Source organism: Dissoconium aciculare, assembly GCF_010015565.1.
Source record: "Dissoconium aciculare CBS 342.82 unplaced genomic scaffold K489scaffold_5, whole genome shotgun sequence".
In the NCBI taxonomy this organism is placed as follows: domain Eukaryota; kingdom Fungi; phylum Ascomycota; class Dothideomycetes; order Mycosphaerellales; family Dissoconiaceae; genus Dissoconium; species Dissoconium aciculare.
The window spans coordinates 1113042-1136499 of NW_022984955.1; the positions used below are offsets into that span (position 1 = coordinate 1113042).

Here is a 23458-nt window from a genome sequence, read left to right on the forward strand (position 1 = left end):
CAAGATGGGCTGCTCTGCCGATCACGACATGGTTCACAACAGAAGAGGGAATGGAACGAAACGCATCGTCAGGAGAAGATAAGAAAGCCATTGGACTGGTATAGTCTGACTGATAAAGGAAAAACGTTCGTCGCACATGGGTGTATAGTTCGCTGCGAAACAATTTTTTGCAGACAGCAATGCCAATATCATCATCAAAAGAAAAAGAGGAATGCAAGGAAGATGACGCGGGTGGTCTAGGAATGGCACGCGATGCATGCCCAATCTTCTTGTCAACAAAATTCTGGAAGTTCCCAATGTCCCGACTGCAAGCCATATCGTTCCCTCCGTCGCGCTGCTTGCATGCGTCAAGCCGTTTCAACCAATGCCAATCCACTGTCGACCGACTGGTTAAGCGACGAGACCAGGCCGATGTTAGCTCTCTTGATGCGCTCGTTGAGAGCCGGGAGACCGTTTGTAGAGAAGTCCTTGCGACAGTCGCCGCACATGCGCAAGGCGCACCAGCTACAGCTCCAGTGGACGGCATCCGAGTCGGCATGGCAGACGGCACATTCGACAGAAGCACAGTTATTGCGGCTGGCCAGCAATCTGTTGTGGTCTCGGTAGCAGTTCAGTTGGAGAGGTTTCAGTGGGCGGCTGTAGGAGAATCCCGAGGACTTGAAGCAGAGTCCTTGTTGTCGGAATGCGTTCTCGTGGTGGTGGTCTGCGGTGTCGTTGCTGGCAATTTGGGTCACTGCTGTGTTGGGGCGGAGAGTGGCCGGTGGAGAAGGGTCTTCTGGTTGTGGTTCCGTTGCGGTCTCAGCCCGCCTTCGAGACGTGCTCAAACCGTTGAGGAAGTTGGAGGTCGATTGCAGAGTTTTGGCCTCCTGTGGATCGTCAGAACATTCCATGCCTTCATTTTGAGGAATGTGACATACGTTGAAGACCTCCAAACCACTGCTACGACGCCGCGCCCGATTCGTATTCATCTCTGGAACATTGGGAGTATCCATGGCATCTCGCAGTCCGTACTTATGTGGGCTGTCTTCCGGTAGAGGCGACGGAGCTGGGATGGTAGGCGAAAGTTGGCTGAAATGACTATCGAATTCAGTGTGCGATGCAGTCCGGTCGTGCTCGAGAGATCCGTCTAAGCGCAAGTCCTCGGCTGAAGTTTGCCTAGCAGCCGCAAGACCGGAGGCCCGAAGGGTGCTCGCCCTACTCATCGGCTGCAATGACCGCCGTGGAGTCATAGTAGTGTCGGATGCTGAGCGTGACGGCGGACCCGCGTAGACACGAGATTCCTCTTGCGGCCTTCGTGGGCTCATAATGGGATTGCTCCTATCCGAAAGTGTAAAGCCATTGCCCGTATGTACACTTCTACGACTCTTCAGCAGATGACGCGCGGTCTGCTGAGATTCTCCTTGTAGATATGCATCGCGGGCGTCGTAAGTACTGATCGGACGCCTGGTGGTATCGCTTTGCTCGAATCGGCCAGCATGCCGGGAAGATTTGCGCCATTTTGCGTCCCGGTGAAGATCGTGGCTAGGGTTGGTAGTCGTATGAGCAGCCGTTCGAGAAACTCGATTGCCCATGGCGCGAGGCGTGAAAGGGGTTGGTGGAATGTTCCAATCCGAACGCTTGTCCGTCGGGATCTGAACCGCAGTGGACAGCGACGGATTGATCAGACGAGCATCACAAATCCGTTGTCTCAACTCGCTCGTCGACAACGTGCTCTGACCATGTGTAAGGGCCAGCTTCAGGGCGTTTGGCCTCATCCTACCCGAACGCATGGTTGCTGGGGCAGGTGCGAAGCGTGGCGGGTTCATAGGCGTTCTTAAATCTGAAGAGGAAAGGTCGAAGGCCTTCCTGTCTGATAAGTTCGCAACAAGAGCGCTTGGAGGGATTTGTGATACACGTCCTTTCCCCAAAGAACTTGTCGATTGTGAAGACGACGGACGGGAAGAGCTGCCTGCTTGTGTCGTCGACAAACTTGGAACAATATGCAAACACGCCGCAGTCGAACGTGACGAAGAATCAAAGTCATGAATGGCAGCCGCCGTAAGTGCAGCTCTGATCGTTCCTGCCGTTTTGCGGTGATCGATTGCGTCTGTCAACAAGTCATGATCAGTTGGAACGAATGCGTCTATCAACAAGTCATAGTCGGTCGGAACGAATGCGTCTGACTGGAGGTTGATGAGAAGCGCTGATGTGCAGATTGAACAGGTCGGGATACAAGCTGGAGTGTTCGGAACATAGGCCTCCTTCACTTTTTCTTAGTGCTACCCGACCGTCATCCGTCCGTGTCATTATCGAGGCGACAGCTCGGTGATGACCTTCACTTGAACGACGAGTAGGACCCGAGCTGACAGCAACCTCTTCCACAACGGCACGTCCCAACCATCACATCCGCGGGTCACGATTGTAAGAGTAGTGCAGGTGAGGGGAAAGAATCAAGAATATCAACGACGATCGAAGAGTCGGCGGAATGCGTACGTACCTGCGGCCGTTATCGTCACTTGCGGCACTGGACCGCGCAAGACATGGAGCTTCCCATTGGATCGTGGGAGAAGGTTTTCGCGAGACCCGATATTCCACAACGTATTGCCCTTTGCGCCCATCGCCATGATCGGATCCGAATGAAGTGCCAACATGATGCCGACGACGACGACGACGACGGGTAGATTGTTGCGACCAATGTGAGGGAAGCACCGGTGGTTGCCTTTTTCGCGACGATGGGTGAATGCGACAGCTCGTTTGAAAGCGTGTCGTTCCCTTTGAGATCCGTCGTCAAGCCTCCATCGTCGGAAAGAGTGAAGGCAGTCGGACAGGCTGGAAGACAATCGTGACCCAACGAAGAGGAATGACACAGGCTGTGACTATATCAAGTATGGAAGAGGGAAGCGTCAGGATGTCAGAACGGTACATGGTACATACTATATCCGACTCTCTTCGGGATAGGCTCTCTTCTAGTTCAAGAACTTCCACGCGACGTCTATGGATTGGGAGGACGGCCATGAGCAATCATGGCGGGTATCGAGATGACCATCGGAACCAAACCGGGACAGGGTGCTGGACGATGGCGCCAATGAACAGACCGGAGGGCACATGCCGAACAATGGGACAAGCGCAAGAGGGAAGCAGACGACGGCGCGGGATGCAGACAGCCATTCTGCTCTGCCTTGTTTTTTCTTTGTTGTCGTTGTCACAAGCCACCGGGGAGAGGAATGACAAGCTTGGAAGTTTGGCATGTCACTCACTCACTCCATGCCAACGCGACATCGACGTGGACTGCTGCGCGACGCCCGGCAAGCCCTCACACCACCTTTCTTTCATGCCGGGGAGTGTGGTGTCATGGGTGCACCTGTCTTCTCCTCCAAAATTCTGGTGAGCTACGCACGCACATATGATACAATCCAAACGTCGACGCGACGAGGCCTGTCGTCGATGCGACCGACTCCGGCCATTGAGAAGGTCAAGCGTGGCACGAGGGCGGCGGCGGCGGCGGTGCGAACGATTCCAGGGGATTGATTGGCGTGCAATAGAGTTTCCTCGCTGGGATGGAGAGAGAGAGAGAGGTCGAAGGGATTTGCGCAATCCGAGATAAGATTGCGGTTCTTTTGGCTGCACCATCTCGAAACAGGCTTTGTCCGACGACAGGGATGTCTTGAGTGTAGGGGACTAGCAGTGGTGGCGCGCAGACAGGGAAAGCGATGATTGAGGGAAGGATATTAGATCAAGGATTGGACCAGGTCGATTCCCAGGTTCTGGCCCAGTCAACTTCATCTTCTCAGCACGGTCAAGCCCGAAGCGACCAAGGTCGTCTTTAATTTTTTTAACTTTTTTCTAGGAAACGCGCCATGATGATACATTGTGATTACTGATCTGCGACCGATGGGAATCGGAGTCGGCGTTGCAAGACATCCATCACACAAGCTTCGAGACCGTCAATTATTAATTGAGGTTGTTTACAATGGAAAGTCCGAACCCTTTTTCGGTGGGAGCTGCCAATAGACGAAGGATCTATGGAAATCCACTTCCAAGGTTTTGGTAGCTGGGCGCCTAGTATGAAATTGGATTTTTATTTATTTTTTCCATTTGCGAGGAAAACAACAATATCGAGCTTGAAAGGGGAAAGAGGGACGTGCCAGCCAGCCAGCCAGCCAGGAGAGAGCAGCGAACAAATACATGAATGACAAACACCACTCTAACGTATACATGATGAATGACAGACACCACTATAACGTATACATGATGAATGACAAACACCACTATAACGTATACATAATAGATGACAAACACCACTAACTACATACTACAACTGGTGATGAAAAGGGAGCAAGCGGCACATACAGTAGGTAGCTGGAGGGCATCATCTCATCTCATCAACCTTTGACCGCACTCTGCCCGTCATGATTAATAAGCAACTCCCTCGTTCTGCCTCGTTTACTATTACTGTATTGTTATTATTATGTTTGGTCTTTATATTAACTTAGCGAGAAGGAATCGAAGCATCTTCCAAGTTTTGGTTTCGGTGATGATTGTCACCGTCATTACCAAGAGGTTTTTCTTTTGCCCCTGCTCCTTCAAATTGAACAGTGTGCTCGGAGGGATCGTATGCACCAAGAACCGCATTCGTCGTGTTTCCGTTCGCAGGCCAGGCAGGATGAGCGGAGATGAGATGAGATATACACTACACACCTCTTCTTCTGCGGCGACTTGTTGGAAAGAAGTTTGTGCCCAAGCCAGTCTGTTTCCCTCAAAATGCGGCATTTTTTCCGACTCCTCTCCCCTTCTCGTCTGTCTCGGAGGTGGCCGCGACTGGACGATACCCGACTGCTCTGAGCATCGTCCAAATGGAATTACTGTACCCGTCACCCTATCTTTCACACGACACTCGCCTTGGTGAAAGTGTAGCCAGTGTGCGCCGTTTCCCTGGTAGTTTCCCATCGGACGGCGATGGGAATGCCATCTGCTGTGCGGGAGCGCTGGCTGCCGGTCTCTTCTCGGATGCTGCTCTCATCATATAGACTTTCCGCTGTGATGGATAGCGGCTGGTACTGTACCCGACCACTAATATCTGCTCGAGACTCGCTAGGGATGTATGGAGTGTACCCGTGAGGTTACCATTCACCGAGCTATTGGGAGTTGCGTGTCGGAACAGGACATGGAACGCTCGGAATTTGTATCGGATCGCCAGAGACGTGTGTCGACGAGAACGTTACACGTGGTGTATGTATTATACGAGTGAGATATATGGACATGGAGACGGCGCTGGACATACACCACTACAATCCTGAACAATGGACCGTTGTATACCGTCGATTGCCAGATTTACATGCCCGTCGTTATATACACTATATCTCGATTGCAGAACGGTACAGTACTGGCGGCTGGTGAACAAATCCGGTTGCTGCGTCTGCTTTGCTCCCGAACGCTTGGCCCTTGCAGTAGTATTACAACCGACGCCGATTTTTCCGCCCGCATTGCGTTTAGGCGGATCTGATCGAAAATATCGTGACGACATACAGTCCAGTACCACCGCCGCCCCAATCGAGTAATGAATTTACATACAATCGAACAACGGAAACAGGCATAACAGAGCACACAAACAACACGCATTCTTCTTCGACAGGATACATCCTCAGGACACCATCTCGGATACCACCGCGATACCGGTTCATTGTCCCTGGCAGCACACCACCCCAGAGAGAGAGACACATGCAATCTCAAGCAATATAAGCTCCTCCTTTTCGGGCCATGCATCGTCATCACCGAACATGCCATTGATGCGGATCCCATACACATCTCCTCTACCTCAACCCACCATCCTCCCAGCTCACGCCTCCGACATCGCCGGCGCCGTCGATGCTCTGGTCAATTTCCTCACGTCCCGGCGCGCTTCCGTCGGCAAGAAGACCGTCGTCCTCTCGGGCGCTGGGATCTCCGTCGCCTCTGGCCTGGCGGATTATCGCGGCAGCAATGGCACCTACACCCTAAACAAGACCTACCGGCCCATCTACTATGGCGAATTCTGCCAGTCCCATGCTGCTCGACGGCGGTATTGGGCCCGTAGCTTCCTGGGTTGGCCCACGCTACACCGCAGTCAACCCAACCCCGCCCATCATGCCGTCGCGCGTCTCGGCGAGATGGGCCTCCTCAGCACCGTCATCACCCAGAACGTCGACAGTTTCCACCCGCAAGCCCATCCGAGTCTGCCGACCCTCGAGCTCCACGGCTACCTGCGGCGGACCGTCTGCATCACCTGCCGGACCGAGTACGACCGCGAGAGGTTCCAGACCGACCTCAAGCAGCTCAACCCCAGCTGGGCGTCCTTCCTGGAGGAGATGACCGCCAAAGGCGCCTTCACCACGGAGGACCCCGCCGAGCGCCGACGCCGGGGGCTCAAGACGAACCCGGATGGCGACGTCGATGTCCCCGGCGTCGATTACAGCACCTTCCGCTACCCGCCCTGTCCGAAATGTGCCGCGGGAGGCGCGGCGGCGGAGCAGGGCAAGGGGGTCCGCACGGACGGCGATGGCGCATGGGAACCGCCCGACGACGCCCCGGCCTCCAAGGCGGCCGGGATCCTCAAGCCGGCGGTGATCATGTTCGGCGAGTCGATCCCGCCGGACGTCAAGGGCGCGGTGGAACGGGCCGTCGATGACGCCCAGCAGATCCTCGTGCTGGGCTCCTCGCTCGCGACGTACTCCGCCTGGCGGCTCGTCAAGAGGGCCCGGGACCAGGGCAAACCCATCGCCGTCGTCAACATGGGCGGCGCGCGCGGCGAGGAGCAGTTCTTCGCGGATGTGCCCGCCGACACGGACGGCTCCGCCGGGCTCCGATGCAGTCTCCCCTTGGAGAAGACGCTCCCTGCCCTCGTCGAGAGGCTGGAGGAGGAACGCTCGCCCACCGGCGACCGCCTCACGCGGGGATTCGTACGGGCACCGTGGGCGTGAAGGAGTCACTCAAACACACACACTCTCACACTCACTCTCTCTCTCTCTCTCTGAACGGCAAAGGGCCATATTGTATCATTATACATCATTAGATAGACGGCGTCTCAGCGCGGACCCGCCCAAAAAAATACCACCAAGCATCCCGTAAATCCGGCATCATTTCCCACCTATGCGACCTGGACCTCGCCCTCCGCGCCCGGGGCCGCCGACCCGCCGCCGCCGCCGCTCACGTTGGCCATGAAATCCCTGTAGCGGAAGACGTCGCCCTTGTTCTTCGCCGCGTGCAAGCCCTTGGCCCCGAACGCCCGGCGGCTCGAGAACTCGCCCAGGATGCCGTCGATCTCGGCCTGCCTCAGCCTGGCGCCGCCGCCGCCGCCTCCCGCAGAGTGGGCCAGGGCCTCCCTCAGGGCGCCGACGTCGATCTGCCCGCTGTCGTCGAGGTCGAAGGCCTCGAACGCGGCGCGCAGCTCCTCCGGCGCGGACAGCTCGGCCAGCGGGCCCGCGAGGGTGTCCAGGTAGCGCGCGAGGTTCAGCGTCGGGGGGCCCTGGCCGGGGAAGAACGTCGCCAGCGTCGCCGCGCTGGGCTCCAGCCCCAGCTGCGTCAGCATCTCCCCCACCGCGCCCGCGTCGATCGCCCCGTGGTTGTGCCCGTCCAGCACCTCGAAGCTCTCCCGCATGCTGTGCAGGAGCGCCTGCGGGATGTGGTTGTAGGCCGCGTTGCCGCCGCCGCCGCCGAGGAGCGGGTTCGTGCCGCCTGTGCTCCGGAGGCCGGCGGGGCCGGGCTTGGTCGGTGTGGCGTGGGCGTGGGGAGTCGAGCTTGTGGGAGGGGACGGTCTGGTCGGCGCGCTGTGGGGCGATGGGGTCGCGCGGCTCATGACGGATCGGAGGTTGGATTGGCTCGGTGGCCGGAATGTCGAGGGCTCAGCGCTGTGTTCCGCGAGTTGTCTGCTGAAGTCGTTCTCCCGAGGGAAGGCGACTGGTCGTCGAGCCGGTGAGAGAGGCGGGACGGTATCCATTGGGTTCATCTCCTCCGAAGCGACTTCCCTCGCCTGGCGAGTCGGTGAAGCTGGTGCGTCGAGGCTATGCAGTGGCCTGCCGAAGGGACTCGACGGTCGTTCGGGCGATCGTTGGTGGTTGATCTGACTGGGCCGGCGGACGAAGGGACTCGACTTCTCCGGTGATAATGCGGCCAGCTTCGTCGGCGACAGGCCTGATGCGACTTTGGTCGGCGATGTCGTCGGTGTGGCGGTGCGCGTCGTCGTCGCTGGAGATACGCTGCCCTGACGTCGAAAGGGCGACTGTCGTCCTCCTGGCGATTCGAACGGCGACAATGTCTGTTGACGGAGAGGTGTGGACGCCATGGTGCCGGGTGCGAAGGCAATGTGTTTTGAATATTCAATCTGTGGTACTGGAGGCGTGATGCGTACCGCGGTGCAACGTTGCTTCTATCTTTCGCCGGTGTACAGTGCAGGCCAGTAGTAAATTGGTTCCATCGATGACCTAGTGTGGACAACCTTGGAAACCTACGTGATGGTGTTTACACACACCAACAATCATTGCACAACGCCCGCGGGGCAACCAGGGTTTCGCTTGCCGTCAACGGGCCGTCCCCTCTCTCCAGCCGCGCCGCATATTCATGATGTCCCCTGCGTGTGGAGGAGGAGGAGGAACGTCGGCGTCGGCTTAAATTGTGCGTGCTAGGATACAGCACTGGGTACAGTCGCATCGCGGGGAAACGGGATTGATCGATCAGAATATCCAACCTTCTTCTTGCATGCGCCAATCACCACCAATCTTCACAAAGACACAAGTTGCATTTCCGAAGAGACAAATCGGAGGAATGTGTATCTCTCATCAAACTGGTGCAGCATGAATCGGGGAATGCTATTCTGGTAGGTCAATCGTCTCTAACGCGAAGGTCCGCATTCGATCGTTGCTTCAATGCCGTCCCTCGTTCACCGACGAGCTCCCACGATGGCGGCCGACAGACATTCGCGCGATCTTCATGTCGCATAGCAGTACCATTGCTGACCTTGTCTTGAGCTAAAGTAGGATCCGGATCCGGACATGATGCGCGATGCGATATTGGCCTTGAAGCGTGAAACCATAAATTGCAGAACAGCCCCAACAACCTCGATGGTCACAGCTACCAATCGATAACTCTCTCCGGTCGACCAGACATCTCCTCAGTGATGGCCTCTCCGCTGCCGGGCGTCGAAGTGCGACGACCGAAGACCGTGAGATCACAATATCCCCCCTACAGCACCGAGAAACATGTCGAGTACATCTTGGTCGCTTCCTTCGACATCGATCGTGGAAGTATTATGGAGCATCAATATCCCAGCCCTGTCGGAGGCGACGAGCACATGCTTGCAGAATTAATGCTGCCTGATCAAGCACACGTGCGTAGCCAGGACTGGACCATCTTCTTTCTACACAAGGATGCGGGCCAGGAAGAGGATCACACAATGCGCCAGAGGCGGAGGCGGAGATGGAGGGCGGCTGCGAATGCCGGCATCGCATACGAGGCTGGCGATGACGGTTTTGATGATGACGGTTGGGACGACGGCGATCCATATGACGATAGCAGTGAGGATGAGCTGGACATCAATCCTGACGGTCCCCCGCTTGTCTATGTGTTGAACCTCGTGAACACGAAGCAGGACAATACGGTGAAGCGTGGAGCCGTTGTGAAAGCCATGGCAATCTGTACGCGGCATTCGTTCCTACACATCTACAAACCGCTCCTCCTATTGGCGCTTGAACAGTACTTCGCCAGCCCGACGGTCGAGACTTTGGCCAGTCTGTACAACGCCGTCAACAGCATGGACCTCTCGCTCATGCCCAAGCTCAATTATCTGGAGAAGTTCATTCTACAGGCGAGCGACGCAAAAGATCTCTTTTTGGAAAAGTTCGAGGCTTTGATAGCACAGCGTGTGCAGACCGACAAGGACAGCGCAGCTCTTGCAATCGAGCCACCGACGCATCTCTCGAAAACACATTTTGGTCTACCGCGCGATACGCATGAATTTGAAAGCACCGTCAACTACGCAAACGTGCCGGTACCAGTCAAAATCCCCACCGCTGTCGTTGCGGAGACTGTGGGCGATTTCAGCCTGATCAAACTGATCACTACGTTCAGCTCTCCACAAGGCACCGCACCCGTGCCCTTCAACCCGACTCATCCTCATCTTACTACATCTGGGCCAAACACGAACCCCATCATCGTCCTCCTGAACGCGTTGCTGACCCAAAAGCGGGTCATATTCCTCGGCCACAACCTTCCCAGCTCCGAAGTGGCAGAGGCAGTGCTGGCTGCCTGCGCGCTGGCTTCTGGTGGTCTGTTACGAGGTTTCACACGTCATGCTTTCCCCTACACCGATCTGACGAAGATCGATGATCTTTTGAAGGTTCCGGGTTTCATCGCCGGCGTGACGAATCCAGCATTCGCGCATAAAGCGGAATGGTGGGATGTCCTCTGCGATCTCGGTACCGGCAAGATGCGCATCTCGAATCGCATCGAGCAGGCAGCGCTGACAGACGGCGTGATCTATTTCGCTACGAACAACGGTGGTGGAAGTCAACCCGCCGGCGTCAGCGCACTCATCACCGCCGGCGCCACGTTGTCCGCAGGCTTGGGTGGCAGCACTGCGCCTACAGGCAACGCGAGCGGCGATGCAACAGGTGATGGGGTATTCATGCAAAGTGTGCACGCGGCCATCAACGAACGCCACGGCGAGAACGCCATCCGGACCAAGTTCCGCAAATGGGTCGTTCGATTCACTCGATTGGCTGCGAGCTTCGAAGAGACCGTGTACGGAGCAAGCAACTTGCACACCCATACCCCCGACAGTCCCACCATGACGTATACGGACTCGCCGGCCTTCAGCAGCCCACATGAACGAAAGATGGATGAGCTCCCCGCGGACGTTACAGGACACGGATACGTCTGGCCCACGCCGCAGAGTAAAAATCTCGAGCTGGCCGCTAATTCGACTCGCATCGAGGGTTGGCGCAACACTCGAAGCTACTACAATTTCATCCAAGACCTCACCGCCGTGTATATACACCGGCCGATCAAGAGAGTAGACATACAACACCTCTACGACAAACTGGCCAAATTGCGCCTGACCAACGAGCAAAGCGCCAACATCTATCTCGCGCTTTGTGGTGCCGTTCACACCGAACAGGAGATCAGTCAGTTGCTCACCACGATGGCCAACGGCATCTGGGAGAACAAACCGAGCGCCTCAGCTACAGCCGGCCAGCCGGGTCTTTTGTACATCGGCATGGGCTTATTCCATCCGCGCCAGGACGTCAGGGAAGAAGTCGCGGCACTGCTAGGAAGGGTCGAGAATCACGAGGCTGGTCGACACTACTGGCAATCGTTGGGTCGATTTGCCAAGATCGCGTGTGAACGGATCGTGATCGCGAGGGATGAGAGGTTGAGAGGCGAAGAGCATTGAAGGGCTGATATTGCATTTAGCGAAAACTTGGATAGCTGCACTTCATTTCCAAACTGGTGTTGCGTTTCTCCAATTGCTCCGCCCAAAATCCCTCGAATGGTCCACCAGTAGCTTCGCTATATATATCCGAAAAGCGATGTATACAGTGTTTACTGATAATGTAATCATAGCAACATTGAGGCAATGGTATGACGAAAGCTTACAGGTGGATGTACTGGACAGAACCAACAAGCTTGAAAGTGTTGAGCGGACCGTGGCCGGCCCGAAAGCGCGCTACCACGGCGCGTCCGCTCGTGTGTTGTTTTGATTGTTTACCCTGACGTGTGCCCCGCCGAGCAACATAATTACGTGCGATTGAACAATGCACGTTGCGCATTCTCTGTTCACGACGCAACCATGGACGACAAGGAGAACAATGCGCCCATGGCCCTCGACGATCAGATGGGCTTGACCGGCATCGTGATGTCGCCAAAGAAAGGAGGCCGACGAGGCCGAAGCAAGAGCATAGGTCCTGGCGCATTGGACAACGACCTTGACTTCGAGGCCATGAAGAAGGAGGCCAAGAACAGACGAAAGTCAGCATTCATACCAGCAACGAGATCCATATTATCGAAAAATGAGGACGCCGAAAAGGCAGCGCGACGCAAGACGATGATCAACAGACGCGTCTCGTTTGCGCCGGAAGCCACTCTACACACATGGGACATCATCGAGTCTGCGCGTGACCACACAACGTCTACCGATACCTCGGAGAACACTCGACGCGCTTCGGGGTTGGCCTCTGGCGAAAGCAGCTCCCCGGCCGCAAGTTCAGATACCGACGAGTCGCAGGACGAAGATCTCTTCAGCAACGGGAAACCTGAGATTGCCAACAGAGGCAAGAAGTATCGTCGGAGCTCTGGCATCCCACCGATGAACTTCAACAACCCGGACGACTTCTACTCGAGTGGAGCAGACGGCAGCAGCGACAGTTCTGGTGCCGAGGAAGACGATGCAGACGAGGAGGAAGATTTCGAAGGCAACACCGGTACAGCAATGAGCCTGGACATCGCCGACAACACCGTTCAATCTGGAAGAAGCGACTCCAGCACGGGATCCAGCGCTCGTTTGGAAGCAGCCCTTAAGCAGGCTGCGCACATGGCGGGTACGAGGGGCATCGCATACGACGAATACGGGGACATGTCTATGGAGCTTGCTGCGGAGGAAATCACCAATGCTTTCCAGCCGTGGGTACAAAAGCTTGCAGGTCAGCAAACGGACGCCGCTGCCTCTATGGATCAAGAGAATGTGAATCCGTTCTCGACCGGGTTCAATGCGCAGATCTCTGGATTACAGTCCGCCGGGCCTCTCATAGACCATCAGGACGAAGACGACGACGTCAGTATGGACGTCACGAGAGCTGTCGGCCGCATCGTCAGGGAGCCGAGCGAAAACCTAGAGAGCTCACCCGGGTCTGATGGTGCGATGGAGTTCACACAGGTCGTAGGCAAGATCACTAGCCAGAAGAGGCGCCGTTCAACAAATGGACCCGGCGCCGCAGCCGAGAACTCCACCGAACCCTCCACGAAGCGACAACGTGCCTCATTAGCTCGATCTTCCATGGGCAGCGAGATGGATCTAACCATGGCTGTCGGAGGCATCCACCAAGGTTCTTCTCCCAGCAAAGGTTCGCAGAGCCGCAATTCTAGCCGGCGCTCGTCCGCCGCAGATGCGACTATGGACGAAGCGACGATGGAATTCACAAGAGCCGTCGGGCGCATTGCGAGCACAGGAAGAATTGCCGAGGACGAGACCCCCGACGAGAATGAGGAGCTCACGATGGAGCTTACGACTGCATTGGGGGCGATTAATGCGAATCCCTTCATTTCTGAGCCCCGGCCTATCACACCTCAAACCAATGACTCTCCACTTCGCTCGGCAGTCAACACGACTCCTAAAGACCAAACGCGATACAAGGATGCGCCAGAGCTGGGACCGAAGAAGCTCTTGACACCCATTCTTCAAAAACAAGCGAGACTTCCCGCCGATGTCTCGGAACTTTCACTACAATCGCCTAGGCTTGTGAATAGAGCAGTAGATACCGCCAAGTCCCTCGATGCCGACGCTTCGGAATCAGCAAGTCCGTTCTTGAGTGTGAGGGATCGACACAGTGGAGAGAACTCGATTCCCGAGGACTCGCCAGCTGTCTATCCTGAGCTTCCTGTCACCGTCTCGACCACGCCCGCCAAGTCACCGATTGCAAAGCAGAATCAGACGCCCGCCTACCTCACGCCGGAACGACAGGTATCGCAGCAACAACAGGCGCAATCACCAGGTTTAGAGCGCACTCCATTGTCTGTCAGGCAGCCAAGATCATCAACGCGCCGATCAAGCAGGTCGCCGAATAAATCGACTTCTCAAGACGACCCGAAGAGCCTGACGGATTCCATCAAGCTCATGTCAACCCCCAGAAAGGAAACTCTGAAGACCGTCACGCCGAAGAAGCTAGCTGCTGCCCACCAATTCTCCCCAGCGAAGGCGATCACGCCGCGAGGTCGCCCGACACCAAAGGCGGTGGCGAAGGGTCAGGCAAATCTGTCACCAGCTAAACATTTGGCTGAAGATCTCAAGAAGATCAAGCTTTCCGGCGAGCCAGCGAACCAGATCGGTTTGGCCGACTTCTTGAACCAAGCCGGGATCAAATTCATGGATCTCACAACAACGAAGCGTCGGATGACGACCGTCGCGACTCCTTCGAAGGCCCACGAGGCCGGCTCAGCTGTGGGCGACCTTGCATCTCAGGAGGTGCTCAACCTTGAATCCAGCGTGGTCGCCGCCGCATGCACGGTACCTGAGCTGGAACTCTATCAACACGCATGCCACGAACTCAAACGCTACACGAGGGAGGGCAAGCAGATGGTTGCCGAACTCGAAGCCGAAACAGCCAATGAGACGCCACCGCTCTTGCTGGCATACACAAATGCCGATAAAGCTCGAAAGGCTGAGCTCGATGTGTACATGCGTGACATGAAAACCAATGCGCGTCTACGGAGCAAGGAGATGTGGTACGCCTGGCGCAGCCAACTTCTCGATGAACTCATGGGGGGCCTCCAAACAATCGGTGAAAATCTCATCAAGGACGATGACATCGTCAGCAAATCGGAGAAGATGATCGAGCGAGTACTGCCCGATCTGATGGCCCAGCATGAGCAACTATCCGCGGAGGCAGATGCGCTTGAAAAAGTCGTCAACCTTGTTTCTGAGAGCGAAAAGGAAGACCTGCAAGACTGCAGGGAAACCCTGAAGGCTACAAACGCTACGCTTGCGGCCAAACGGGAAATTCTGGAACAGCTGAGACAGCAAGTGAAGGAGCAAGATGATCTGGCTGTTCAACTCGCCGAATCCAAAGAGGAATCGCTTGCTGCTATGCTAGAGGCCAACCGCGTACGCGAGGCATGCAGGGGCATCCCGGTCAGCGAAATAGCAGCACTCACAGGTGAGCCGTATCAGCCGACGTGAATGGTGGATGTCCGAAACTAACGTACCTCCTAGAATCTGTGAAACGCATCGAAGATACTACGGGATGGTCCATCACCTCTGCGACAGCGACGCCCGCGACACTAACCATGACATACAAGTCGCAGCTGCAACTCTTTTTCCATCCTGCGGCTTTCAGACAAAGCGTTGACGACGCGGCTTCCGAGCCAGCGGAGAGCCCGAATGCGCCCATCAGACTGACCTACATTGGTGATGAAGCACGCGGTCGAGAATCATTGACTACCACCCGTCGCTTCTTTGTGCAGCTCCTTCAGGCAACATGTCAAGGACTGCCGCAATATTTGACCAAGGCGTCTGACTTGCTCGGGCTGATCAGCACCGGTTGGGACACGGCCGAGACGATCGCCGAGAGCGAACGACGCTTACACATCGAGACCCCGACCAACGCCAAGATCATCAGCGACGAACGACTCGACATCGAGTCTAACATCCTCCTGACCAAGGTCCGGACCAAGGTCCGAATCTCCTTCTCGATCAAGCCCAGCCTGGGAGCGGACCTCCAGTGGAGTTTCTCCGTCAAGCCGCAGGTCGCGGTGGTCTACGGCGAGGAGTACGATGAGAAGAACATGACCAAATTCCTCCGCGCGCACGACGGAGACGCCATGGACGGCTGGGATGACGCGGTGCGGAAGTTGAGGGAGAAACTCATCGCGCGAGGGCCCAAGGGCTCGCGGAAGTGAGATCTCGATGGGTCCGGGGGGGTGTTTTCAAACTGATGATTTTTATTTCTGGCTCCGAGATGAGATGATACCCACTTGCAATTCTGCCTTTGACATCTGCCTTCTCGCGCTTGACGTTCACTTCCCTTCCGTTGATCTTGTGATGCCGAAGCACTGTACTGTACTGTACTGGGCATGGATTGTCTCCGAACGCCACGGCCGTTACAGGTGATGATCGTTGGCTTGACTGTTGAACGTGAATATGCCATAGTCGACAGGCTCGCCCATCACAGACAGACTCGCCAGAACCACCGTCCAACAGGTGTCAGGCATGGACGCAACAATGACTTCTCTCGTAACAAGTGTAATAACGCCCTCAGGAGACATGAACTCGGAGCGGAAAGGATTGCGATCGTCCTGCGGCGTCATGCACCAATGCAGCCGAGCCACGTGGGGATGATGGACGCGAATTCCTGGGCCGTTCGTTCGGTTCCTGCTGATGAAGTTCTTGGCATTCCCGCCCGCTTGATCATCATGGACAACGGTGCCTGGATACGGCGATCTGCCAACGGATAGACATAACTTCATCGTGCACGTCTTGTTTTTCTACCTGCATGCATCGCCTGTCCACATTCAACACGACCGACGCGAGAATATTCCGACGGAGCGTGCGACCGTCGCACCGACAGCGACCGCCATGAAGCTCCTTTATTATTCCCTAGCGCTTTATCTTTCCGTCGATCTCACCGCGGCGGCGTCGCGACGAGAATCGACCGAGAAGCCGCCTGCGAAGCCCTGCACCATCACGTCGCCCACGACAGGCCGATTGTTCGATCTCAGTGGCCTGCAAGTCCCGCGGCCGGATTCCGTCAAATCCAAGAACCCGCGGACGCACAGCTGGAACGCGACCGGCTACGACATCGGCTACAACTTCACCCTCAACATCTGCGGGCCCGTCATTGAGCCCATCAAGGATGTGGTCGGCATCGAAGAGCATCTGTGGAAGAACGTGTCGGCGTACTACAAACATTCCGGCAAATTCTATTCGTTAGGGTATGTGAGGAGCTTGGGACGCGAGACGCTTCTGCGCAACGGCTGACATGTTGTAACAACAGGCTTCAGAATGCGGAGCCGGTGATGCGCGGAAGGAAACTCGTCCTCAACTACACCGACGGATCCCCCTGTGAGCCCTCGACGAAGCGATCATATTCAAAGAGAGGGATCGATGGTCGAGCGATCCTCGACGACGACGACGATGAGGATACCAAGAAGCCGTCCAAGGGCAAGGAAGGCGACGGCGAGGACACCAAGAAACCCTCCAGACCTTCCACCGGAGGCAGGAGGAAGAACACCATCATCAGCATGCTGTGCGACCAGGACCCGCTCGCGCCGCAGCTGCAGCTCAGCTTCATCGGCAGCCCTGACGAGTGCACGTATATCTTCGAAGGCCGATCGCCGGCCGCCTGCGCCAGCACCGCGAAGAAGCCCGAGTCCGTCGGGCCGGCCAGCGTTTTCGGCATCGTCGCGCTGATCGCCGTGCTGGTCTACCTGGTGGGAGGCTGCGTCTACAGCCGCGTCGTGTTGCAGCAACGCGGTTGGCGACAGCTCCCCAACTACGACCTCTGGGCCGGCATGTTTGCCTTTTTTCACGTGAGTCCTCCCCCTCCCCCCGGGAAGATTCCCTCTCTCTCGCGCGCGCTCTCACGCACCTTCCTCACCCGCTGACCGTTTCCACCAGGACATCTTCATCATCTTGACTTCGTCGTGTGCGAGATTCCTGCCCTCGAGGCGGGGCTACAGCCGCGTCGGCGGCATGAACGGCACCACGGGCGGACTGGGTGCGCGTGGGCGATCCAGGGGGGACAGCGACGCGGAGAACCGTTTGATCGACGAGCTCAACGAGGAATGGGAAGATTAGCATGGATCACGAGTGGGTGCCGACCCACGAAACCTGTATCACTGAATTGACGATATAAAAATAATTGCTTCTTGAGAGGGGTCTTCGTTTAGATTATCCGTGAACCACTTTCGATTACCCGTAGACTACTGTGGATGGCCATAGATCTGCTCTATCTCCCTATGTGCCGCTCCTCGACTTCGATATCGGAATTTGTGCCGCCGGGGGACGAAGGATGGACATCGGAACGAAACATCACCGTTTCACGCAGTTTCCGAGCACAATGCCACGACCGCCATGGGGGGAAAAATCACAGAACAAATCGTTCCAATCGCACTGTTCGCATTGACATGATGAATCATCTGGGCCATCGAAGTCCTCGAAAACGAAAAGCTTTGGAACGTTGTGGGGAAGATCCACTGTCGTCATCACCCACCCACATCGAAGTCCTCCCGAAGTACGTCTTCCAAGGAAGCTCGCGAACGACCATTCGCACGGGATCACGGGATCCAGATTGATTTGTCGGTCCCCGCTGCGCGATTGATCCGAGCGACCGGGATCCTCGAGGCGGACATCGCTCACGGGTTCCGTCGTCGTCGTCGCAAGCATGGCGACCGCACGATCCAACGGCCGGACCCATCCCCTCAAGAAACCCAGCGGACATCGCCCGCCGGTGCCGAGATGGACGCTGAAACTGCCCGACGGCGTCTCGCGCATCCACACGATCTACGTCGGGGTCCAGTCCCACAGCAGCAGCAGCGGGGCCGCCGGAGCGTCCAGGGCGGGCGAGGACGCGATCGCCGCGATCCTCGCCGGGAGCCGCGCCGCCGCGACCGACACGTTCCGCGTGACGCACGGCTTCGACCTCGCGGGCGCCCGGGTGTGGGCGGCATACTTCACGGACGGGGGCGGCTACGAGGCCGCGCTCGAGGAGCTCGACCTCGTCCGGGTCTGGGGCGGGCTGGGCGCGGACAAAGCCCAGGTCGGGCTGTGGCTGGAGACCTTCTCGGCGCCCGCCGCCCGGCTCGAGACCAACTACTCCCGGCTCGAGCACCGGCCGGGCCTGGCGCGACTCCCGGGCGCCGAGCAGCCGGCGCACGAACTCACCGCGTACTGGGGCGCCGGGCGCGACCGCATCCCGGCGTCTGCCCACGACCTCTTCCCTCCTCCCCCGGAGGGGAATCTCCCGAAGCGTCCGGCTCCGCCCCCGGAGGGGCTCGGACAGAGAGTTCACGGGCGCAACCGCTTCGACAACATCTGCCACATCCGGTCCGGGCAGCACTGGGCGGGCTGCGGCGAGGAGGAACGGCGGGCGTACGAAGGGGACCTCCAGGGGGCGCTGATGGAGGGGATGGAGTACCTGTGGTCGCACGCGGAGGAGACGGGGACGCTGGGGCTGCGGTTCCTGCGGAACCTCGACGACCAGGGCGAGATGGTGCGCGAGACGTGCGGGGCGGGCTTCTTCCGGAACTGGGCGGATCTGGAGCGGTGGTCGTCGCGGCACGCGTCGCATCTGAGGATCTTCAACGGGGCGATGGCGCATGCGAAGAGGTTCGGGGAGGGCAGGAGGCTGATGACGTGGCATGAGGTGTGCATCCTGAAGGAGGGCGAGGGGAGGTTCGAGTACGTCAATTGCGATGGGGGGACGGGGGTGATGCGATGGGTGGAGTTGGAGGTGGAAGATTTGCAAACGAAATGAGATGAAACGATATGAGGATCTCTCGACACGTTTGTAGATTTGGAAGACGCGTCTTTCTCTACTACTCCTCCGACGTATGGCGGGGCAGCACACAGAGCGGATCTTCACACCCGCATGCTGCACCCAACGCCTTTCTACTGACCGACCTCCTCTCTTCACTTTTTCCCGTTGATTCTCTTCCAGACCTCTTCCTCCGTCTCGGCCAGCTTGGTGCCTGCCACGTTCGCCCAACCTTTGACCGCGTTCCAGACGTTTCCCGCGGCATCACCGCCGGCGGAAGACGGACCGGCTCCGGATCCGAGTCCGAGCGCATATCCCTCCCGCTGCTCATGCTGCCCGAGCGACGCCCGCTGCGCGGAGCTGATCTCCTGCGCGTAGGAGTTCTGGTGATAGCCGGCCGGCGGCGACGACAGCGGGCCGAGGTTGAGCGTGGTCTGTTGCTGCGGATATGATGCTGTCGGCGGGGCTTGCGCAGATGTGCTGTGCGTCGGCGTGTAGTTTTGTTGGGGAGGCGGGATGCCCATTTGGGGTGGCATGGTGGTTACGGGAGTTGGGTTCGGTGCCTCGCCGGCCTTGGGTGGAGGAGGCAGGGAGGTGGGCGCGGGTGCTTGCTGGGTGTTCTGCTGTGACGGTGGTATCGGGACAGCACCTGGCTGCGGTGGAGGGGGCGCATATCGATCGGTCTGTGCTGTTGTTGTTGTTCTGGAAGGTTGTGGTTGCGGCTGTGGTGCAGATACATATGAAGTCGGTGCTGGTCCTGCCGCAGCGCCGGGTCTGGCGGGAGGATATGGAGCCTGTTGTTGTGATGAAACGTTGTCGGATTGGTTTCCTGAAATCGCCTGAGCGACTGGGACGATGGGGTCGTCAATGTGTACCAGGACTGGCGGCATCGTGGTGACCTTTGGCCTGTCGCGCGCCTGGAATGTTCGATATGGAGGGACTTGTTATGATCGTGATGTTGAGAGCGCAGGTATGAGGTCGTGATCAGAGTGAAGGTATGAGTTCGTGATCATAAACTCGTGAATGTCGACGGGATGATGTTGGTTGAAGCAGCGGCAGCAGGCTACTGTTTCGCGACAGAGCTATAGTAAGTACCTACCTACCTACCTAGTATACTGTAGTATGTATCCTATACCTTTGATGCGGGTATTATGACGTTGCAGCGAAAGCTCCACAGGGTCTCTCTCTCTCACCTGAACAGGGTCTCCAGCTCGTCACGTGGGAGCTACAGTCTGAAACAGACAGACAGCTGTGTAGGTACGGTGCAGGGTTGCTGTAATAACCCTTCGGAAACCTTGGGATAATGGACTGTAGCGTGCAGGTGCGCCAAGCTGTTGACATAATAACAACAACAGATTGATGAAGCAGAGAGAGAGAGAGACAGTACATGGGCACCCAGGCAGATGAGAAATGAAAGTGTCGCTTGGAGATCCTCTATACACCAATAGTTAAAAAAGAGAGCAACCGATTGTAATACAGGGGAAAGCATTGCCCGGGGCGGAAATAAGAGTACACATGCATCAACGTCAGGGGACGTGATACGGCTCGTCGGAGAACCACATCTCGTGGGTCCTCCAACAAAATGCCACTGTCTCCTGTCCAAGCTGATCCCATGCCATCCAGAGCAGTAACACACTTTTTCACCGCGCACCTTGGACCTGCCTTCACAGCGGTCGGCAGATCGTCTCACATGCCCGTCCGTTCGGTGTGAGCTGGTCGTGTTGTGGGGCGAGTCGCTTATTTGAACTTCTTGCCGAACATGATGAGCTGCATCTGGTCGTAGATGGAGAGCACACCAGCACCGGCGACACCACGGAGGATGTTGGCACCAGCACCCTTGAAGAGCGAGGCGACACCTTCCTTGGCGATGATCTGGGAGGCGGCATCGAAGGAGGACTTGTACTTGACGGCCTGGCGAACGTGTCAGAGATGGGATCATGAGCCGGAGAAAAGAAGGGCAGAAATTACTCACCTCACCGGAGGTCATCATCATACGACGACGGACAGTGTCAAGGGGGTATGAGGCGATACCAGCACCGGTGGTGACGGACCATCCGAGCAAGAAGGAGGCCAGGAAGTTGCCCTCCAGGTTGCCGGTGAGGACGACAGGCTTGAGCGAGTCGTACATACCGAAGTACAGACCACGGTAGACGACGATACCGGCGACGGAGGGACCGAAACCACGGTAGAGACCGAGGACACCGTCGGAGGCGATGGTCTTCTTGTAGACATCCACCAGGCCGTTGAACTGGCGCTCACCACCCTTCTTCGCGCTCTTGGCGTCGTTGGCGAGACGGGTACGGGCGTAGTCGAGGGAGTAGACGAACATGAGGGAGGTGGCACCGGCGAGCTGTGGCGTCGTCAGTGTACGATTCACAACCGGTCGCCGCGGGGAGGGACGCGACTTACACCACCGGAGGCAAGGTTACCAGCCATCCACCACCAGTATCCATCACGGTCCTTCTTGTAACCGAACATGGACTTGAAGGTGTCACGGAAGGCAAAGTTCAAGGCCTGGGTAGGGAAGTAACGGATGACGTTGGCGTTGTTTCCACGCCACAGGGAAGCGACACCCTCCTGGGCGGTGGTGCGGCGGAAGCACTCGACGATACCGTCGTATCGGCGGTCGAGACGACCGGCCTTGATCATCTCCTCCTGTTGAAACGGCTTATCAGCATCTGCGCGTCTGATGAAGCTGAGCTGCGATCCCGCCGCGGAAGGTCGGTCATCGGCATGCAATTTCGATCACGAACCTGGTTCTGGATGAGAAGCTTGACACGCTCGATGGGAGCGGCAGCGGTCTTCGAGACGGCGGCGGAGACACCACCCACTGCGATCTGGTCAGCGTTGTTCTCTTGGGCCGGAATCTGCTTCCAGCTCTTGGAAGTAGCTTCGGTAAGCTCGCCAAAAGGCCGAGATGCACATTCTCATCGAAAGCCATCTCGGTCGGCTCGGATATGGGCTTGTACTCACTCAGGAAGTCCACCACGAAGGGGGGCATGCCCACTGAAGTTATCGATGTTAGCCATTGTTAAAATGCCGCATCGGCCAATGCCATTGCAAAATCGCATGCGGAGCTCCGACCGCCGTGAAAGTCAGGTGGTGGAAACACCGGCGCACACGGCGAATGGAGCTCCTCGTGCCGAATGGGTCGGTGAGGGTGGTAGACGAACTGATTGACTGCTTTTCGACTGTTGGGAGATTTCAGGTCAGCTTCCGGAACATGGCCAGGCGGCGCGGTCATCGGGAATGGAGACATACCGGACATAGCGACGGTAGAGACGCGATGATTAGTTTAGAGAGGAGATGAAGAACAAGAGCCTGCCTGCTCTGAGAAAAGAAGAGTAGATGGAATGGAGAAGAGGGTCGGATGTAGCAGAGAGAGAGGGTCGAGATGAGGACAAGCAAGGTGAAATTTGTTTTCAAGCTGGAGGAGGACGCCCGGCCGGCGAACGCCCGGCTAAGGAAAGTTGGTCCGTGTGGTCCGTCCGACACCTCACAGATTTGGGCGACCCTGGAAGGTACTGTATGGAGTACAGAGAAAGAAAGAGAGGCGTGAGAGAGAGGGAAAGCCGGGAATAATGGACGGTGGTGGTGAAAGGAGACGTACATACAGCACAGCACTGCACACTCCTGGCGCCCATCCCATCCCTTCTTTTTTTTTTCTCCCAGATCCATACCGCTTTGACACCTCAACGACCCGAGCGCAGCCTACTGTTGTTGTTGCTGTGTATGCCCATTGTCACGTTGCAACGACATTCTCTATTATTTCCAATTATGATTGCTATCACCAGATATAGATAGCCGCGGTGAGTCCTGGGTACCGTGTTGCATACCGTCGTCGTCGTCGTCTTCGTCGTCGTGGTTCCAATCATAGATAGACATTACATCCTTGACATGGAACCGTGAGGGCATCTCCTCATCAATCATCACAGTGGTGACAAAACCGAGTTGCACTGTACAAACCGTTCGGAGTGATCGGTGTGGTAGGCGTGTGTGTGTGTGTGCGTCGGGTGTGTTCTCGCTCTCCCTCTCCCTGTCTCCCTGATTCCCTCTCTCCCCCTGCTCTGCGAACATTTCACGTGCCTGTTTCGCCGAGGCTCACCCATTCCCCATTGCCTGCCCCCCAAAAAGTCAATTCCCTCCCCACAAGAACCCCCATCCAGGTGCATCCTCCACTGCTACAGCACATACAATATGATACTGTGCACTTGTCTCTCACCGCGGCGCAACCTGTTATTATTACAGGAGTCCATCTTCCGTGT

The 23458-nt window shown here is 56.9% G+C and overlaps 10 protein-coding genes across 10 annotated transcripts; 5 read left to right on the forward strand and 5 right to left on the reverse strand.

The window, feature by feature from the left end:
* Positions 1 to 347: 347 nt before the first annotated feature.
* K489DRAFT_409477 (uncharacterized protein) lies at positions 348 to 1769 on the reverse strand (the record flags this gene model as incomplete). The annotated part of the gene is made up of 2 exons (XM_033607590.1): positions 348 to 866; positions 918 to 1769. 2 exons carry the CDS (start codon positions 1767 to 1769, stop codon positions 348 to 350), a joined length of 1371 nt encoding a protein of 456 aa, XP_033460699.1.
* Positions 1770 to 4374: 2605 nt separating this feature from the next.
* On the reverse strand, positions 4375 to 5285 carry K489DRAFT_379655 (uncharacterized protein; the record flags this gene model as incomplete). The annotated part of the gene is made up of 1 exon (XM_033604706.1): positions 4375 to 5285. A coding segment is annotated over exon 1 (463 nt), but the record flags the coding sequence as incomplete, so codon positions are not given.
* A 471-nt stretch (positions 5286 to 5756) lies between these two features.
* K489DRAFT_318253 (putative NAD binding protein) lies at positions 5757 to 6935 on the forward strand (the record flags this gene model as incomplete). The annotated part of the gene is made up of 1 exon (XM_033601296.1): positions 5757 to 6935. One exon carries the CDS (start codon positions 5757 to 5759, stop codon positions 6933 to 6935), a length of 1179 nt encoding a protein of 392 aa, XP_033460701.1.
* A 221-nt stretch (positions 6936 to 7156) lies between these two features.
* On the reverse strand, positions 7157 to 7672 carry K489DRAFT_299165 (EF-hand; the record flags this gene model as incomplete). The annotated part of the gene is made up of 1 exon (XM_033600367.1): positions 7157 to 7672. A coding segment is annotated over one exon (516 nt), but the record flags the coding sequence as incomplete, so codon positions are not given.
* Positions 7673 to 8723: 1051 nt separating this feature from the next.
* Positions 8724 to 11530, forward strand: K489DRAFT_431037 (spindle pole body interacting protein). The gene is made up of 2 exons (XM_033608430.1): positions 8724 to 8827; positions 8985 to 11530. Exon 2 carries the CDS (start codon positions 9128 to 9130, stop codon positions 11399 to 11401), a length of 2274 nt encoding a protein of 757 aa, XP_033460703.1. The 5' UTR covers positions 8724 to 8827; positions 8985 to 9127; the 3' UTR covers positions 11402 to 11530.
* A 220-nt stretch (positions 11531 to 11750) lies between these two features.
* On the forward strand, positions 11751 to 16075 carry K489DRAFT_431038 (Spc7-domain-containing protein). The gene is made up of 2 exons (XM_033608431.1): positions 11751 to 14876; positions 14933 to 16075. The coding sequence occupies exons 1-2, from the start codon at positions 11798 to 11800 to the stop codon at positions 15616 to 15618; spliced, it is 3765 nt and encodes a 1254-aa protein (XP_033460704.1). The 5' UTR covers positions 11751 to 11797; the 3' UTR covers positions 15619 to 16075.
* Positions 16076 to 16294: 219 nt separating this feature from the next.
* Positions 16295 to 17515, forward strand: K489DRAFT_318077 (mannose 6-phosphate receptor domain-containing protein; the record flags this gene model as incomplete). Its single annotated transcript, XM_033601286.1, has 4 exons — positions 16295 to 16650; positions 16713 to 16825; positions 16934 to 17247; positions 17336 to 17515. The coding sequence occupies 4 exons, from the start codon at positions 16295 to 16297 to the stop codon at positions 17513 to 17515; spliced, it is 963 nt and encodes a 320-aa protein (XP_033460705.1).
* Positions 17516 to 18101: 586 nt separating this feature from the next.
* K489DRAFT_317968 (uncharacterized protein) lies at positions 18102 to 19193 on the forward strand (the record flags this gene model as incomplete). Its single annotated transcript, XM_033601275.1, has 1 exon — positions 18102 to 19193. One exon carries the CDS (start codon positions 18102 to 18104, stop codon positions 19191 to 19193), a length of 1092 nt encoding a protein of 363 aa, XP_033460706.1.
* Positions 19194 to 19348: 155 nt separating this feature from the next.
* On the reverse strand, positions 19349 to 20083 carry K489DRAFT_388389 (uncharacterized protein; the record flags this gene model as incomplete). The annotated part of the gene is made up of 1 exon (XM_033606412.1): positions 19349 to 20083. The coding sequence occupies one exon, from the start codon at positions 20081 to 20083 to the stop codon at positions 19349 to 19351; it is 735 nt and encodes a 244-aa protein (XP_033460707.1).
* Positions 20084 to 20612: 529 nt separating this feature from the next.
* On the reverse strand, positions 20613 to 21652 carry K489DRAFT_379661 (mitochondrial carrier). Its single transcript, XM_033604707.1, has 3 exons — positions 21603 to 21652; positions 21166 to 21543; positions 20613 to 21104 (listed from the first exon to the last, which is right to left on the reverse strand). The coding sequence occupies exons 1-3, from the start codon at positions 21627 to 21629 to the stop codon at positions 20931 to 20933; spliced, it is 579 nt and encodes a 192-aa protein (XP_033460708.1). The 5' UTR covers positions 21630 to 21652; the 3' UTR covers positions 20613 to 20930.
* Between the last annotated feature and the right edge of the window lie 1806 nt (positions 21653 to 23458).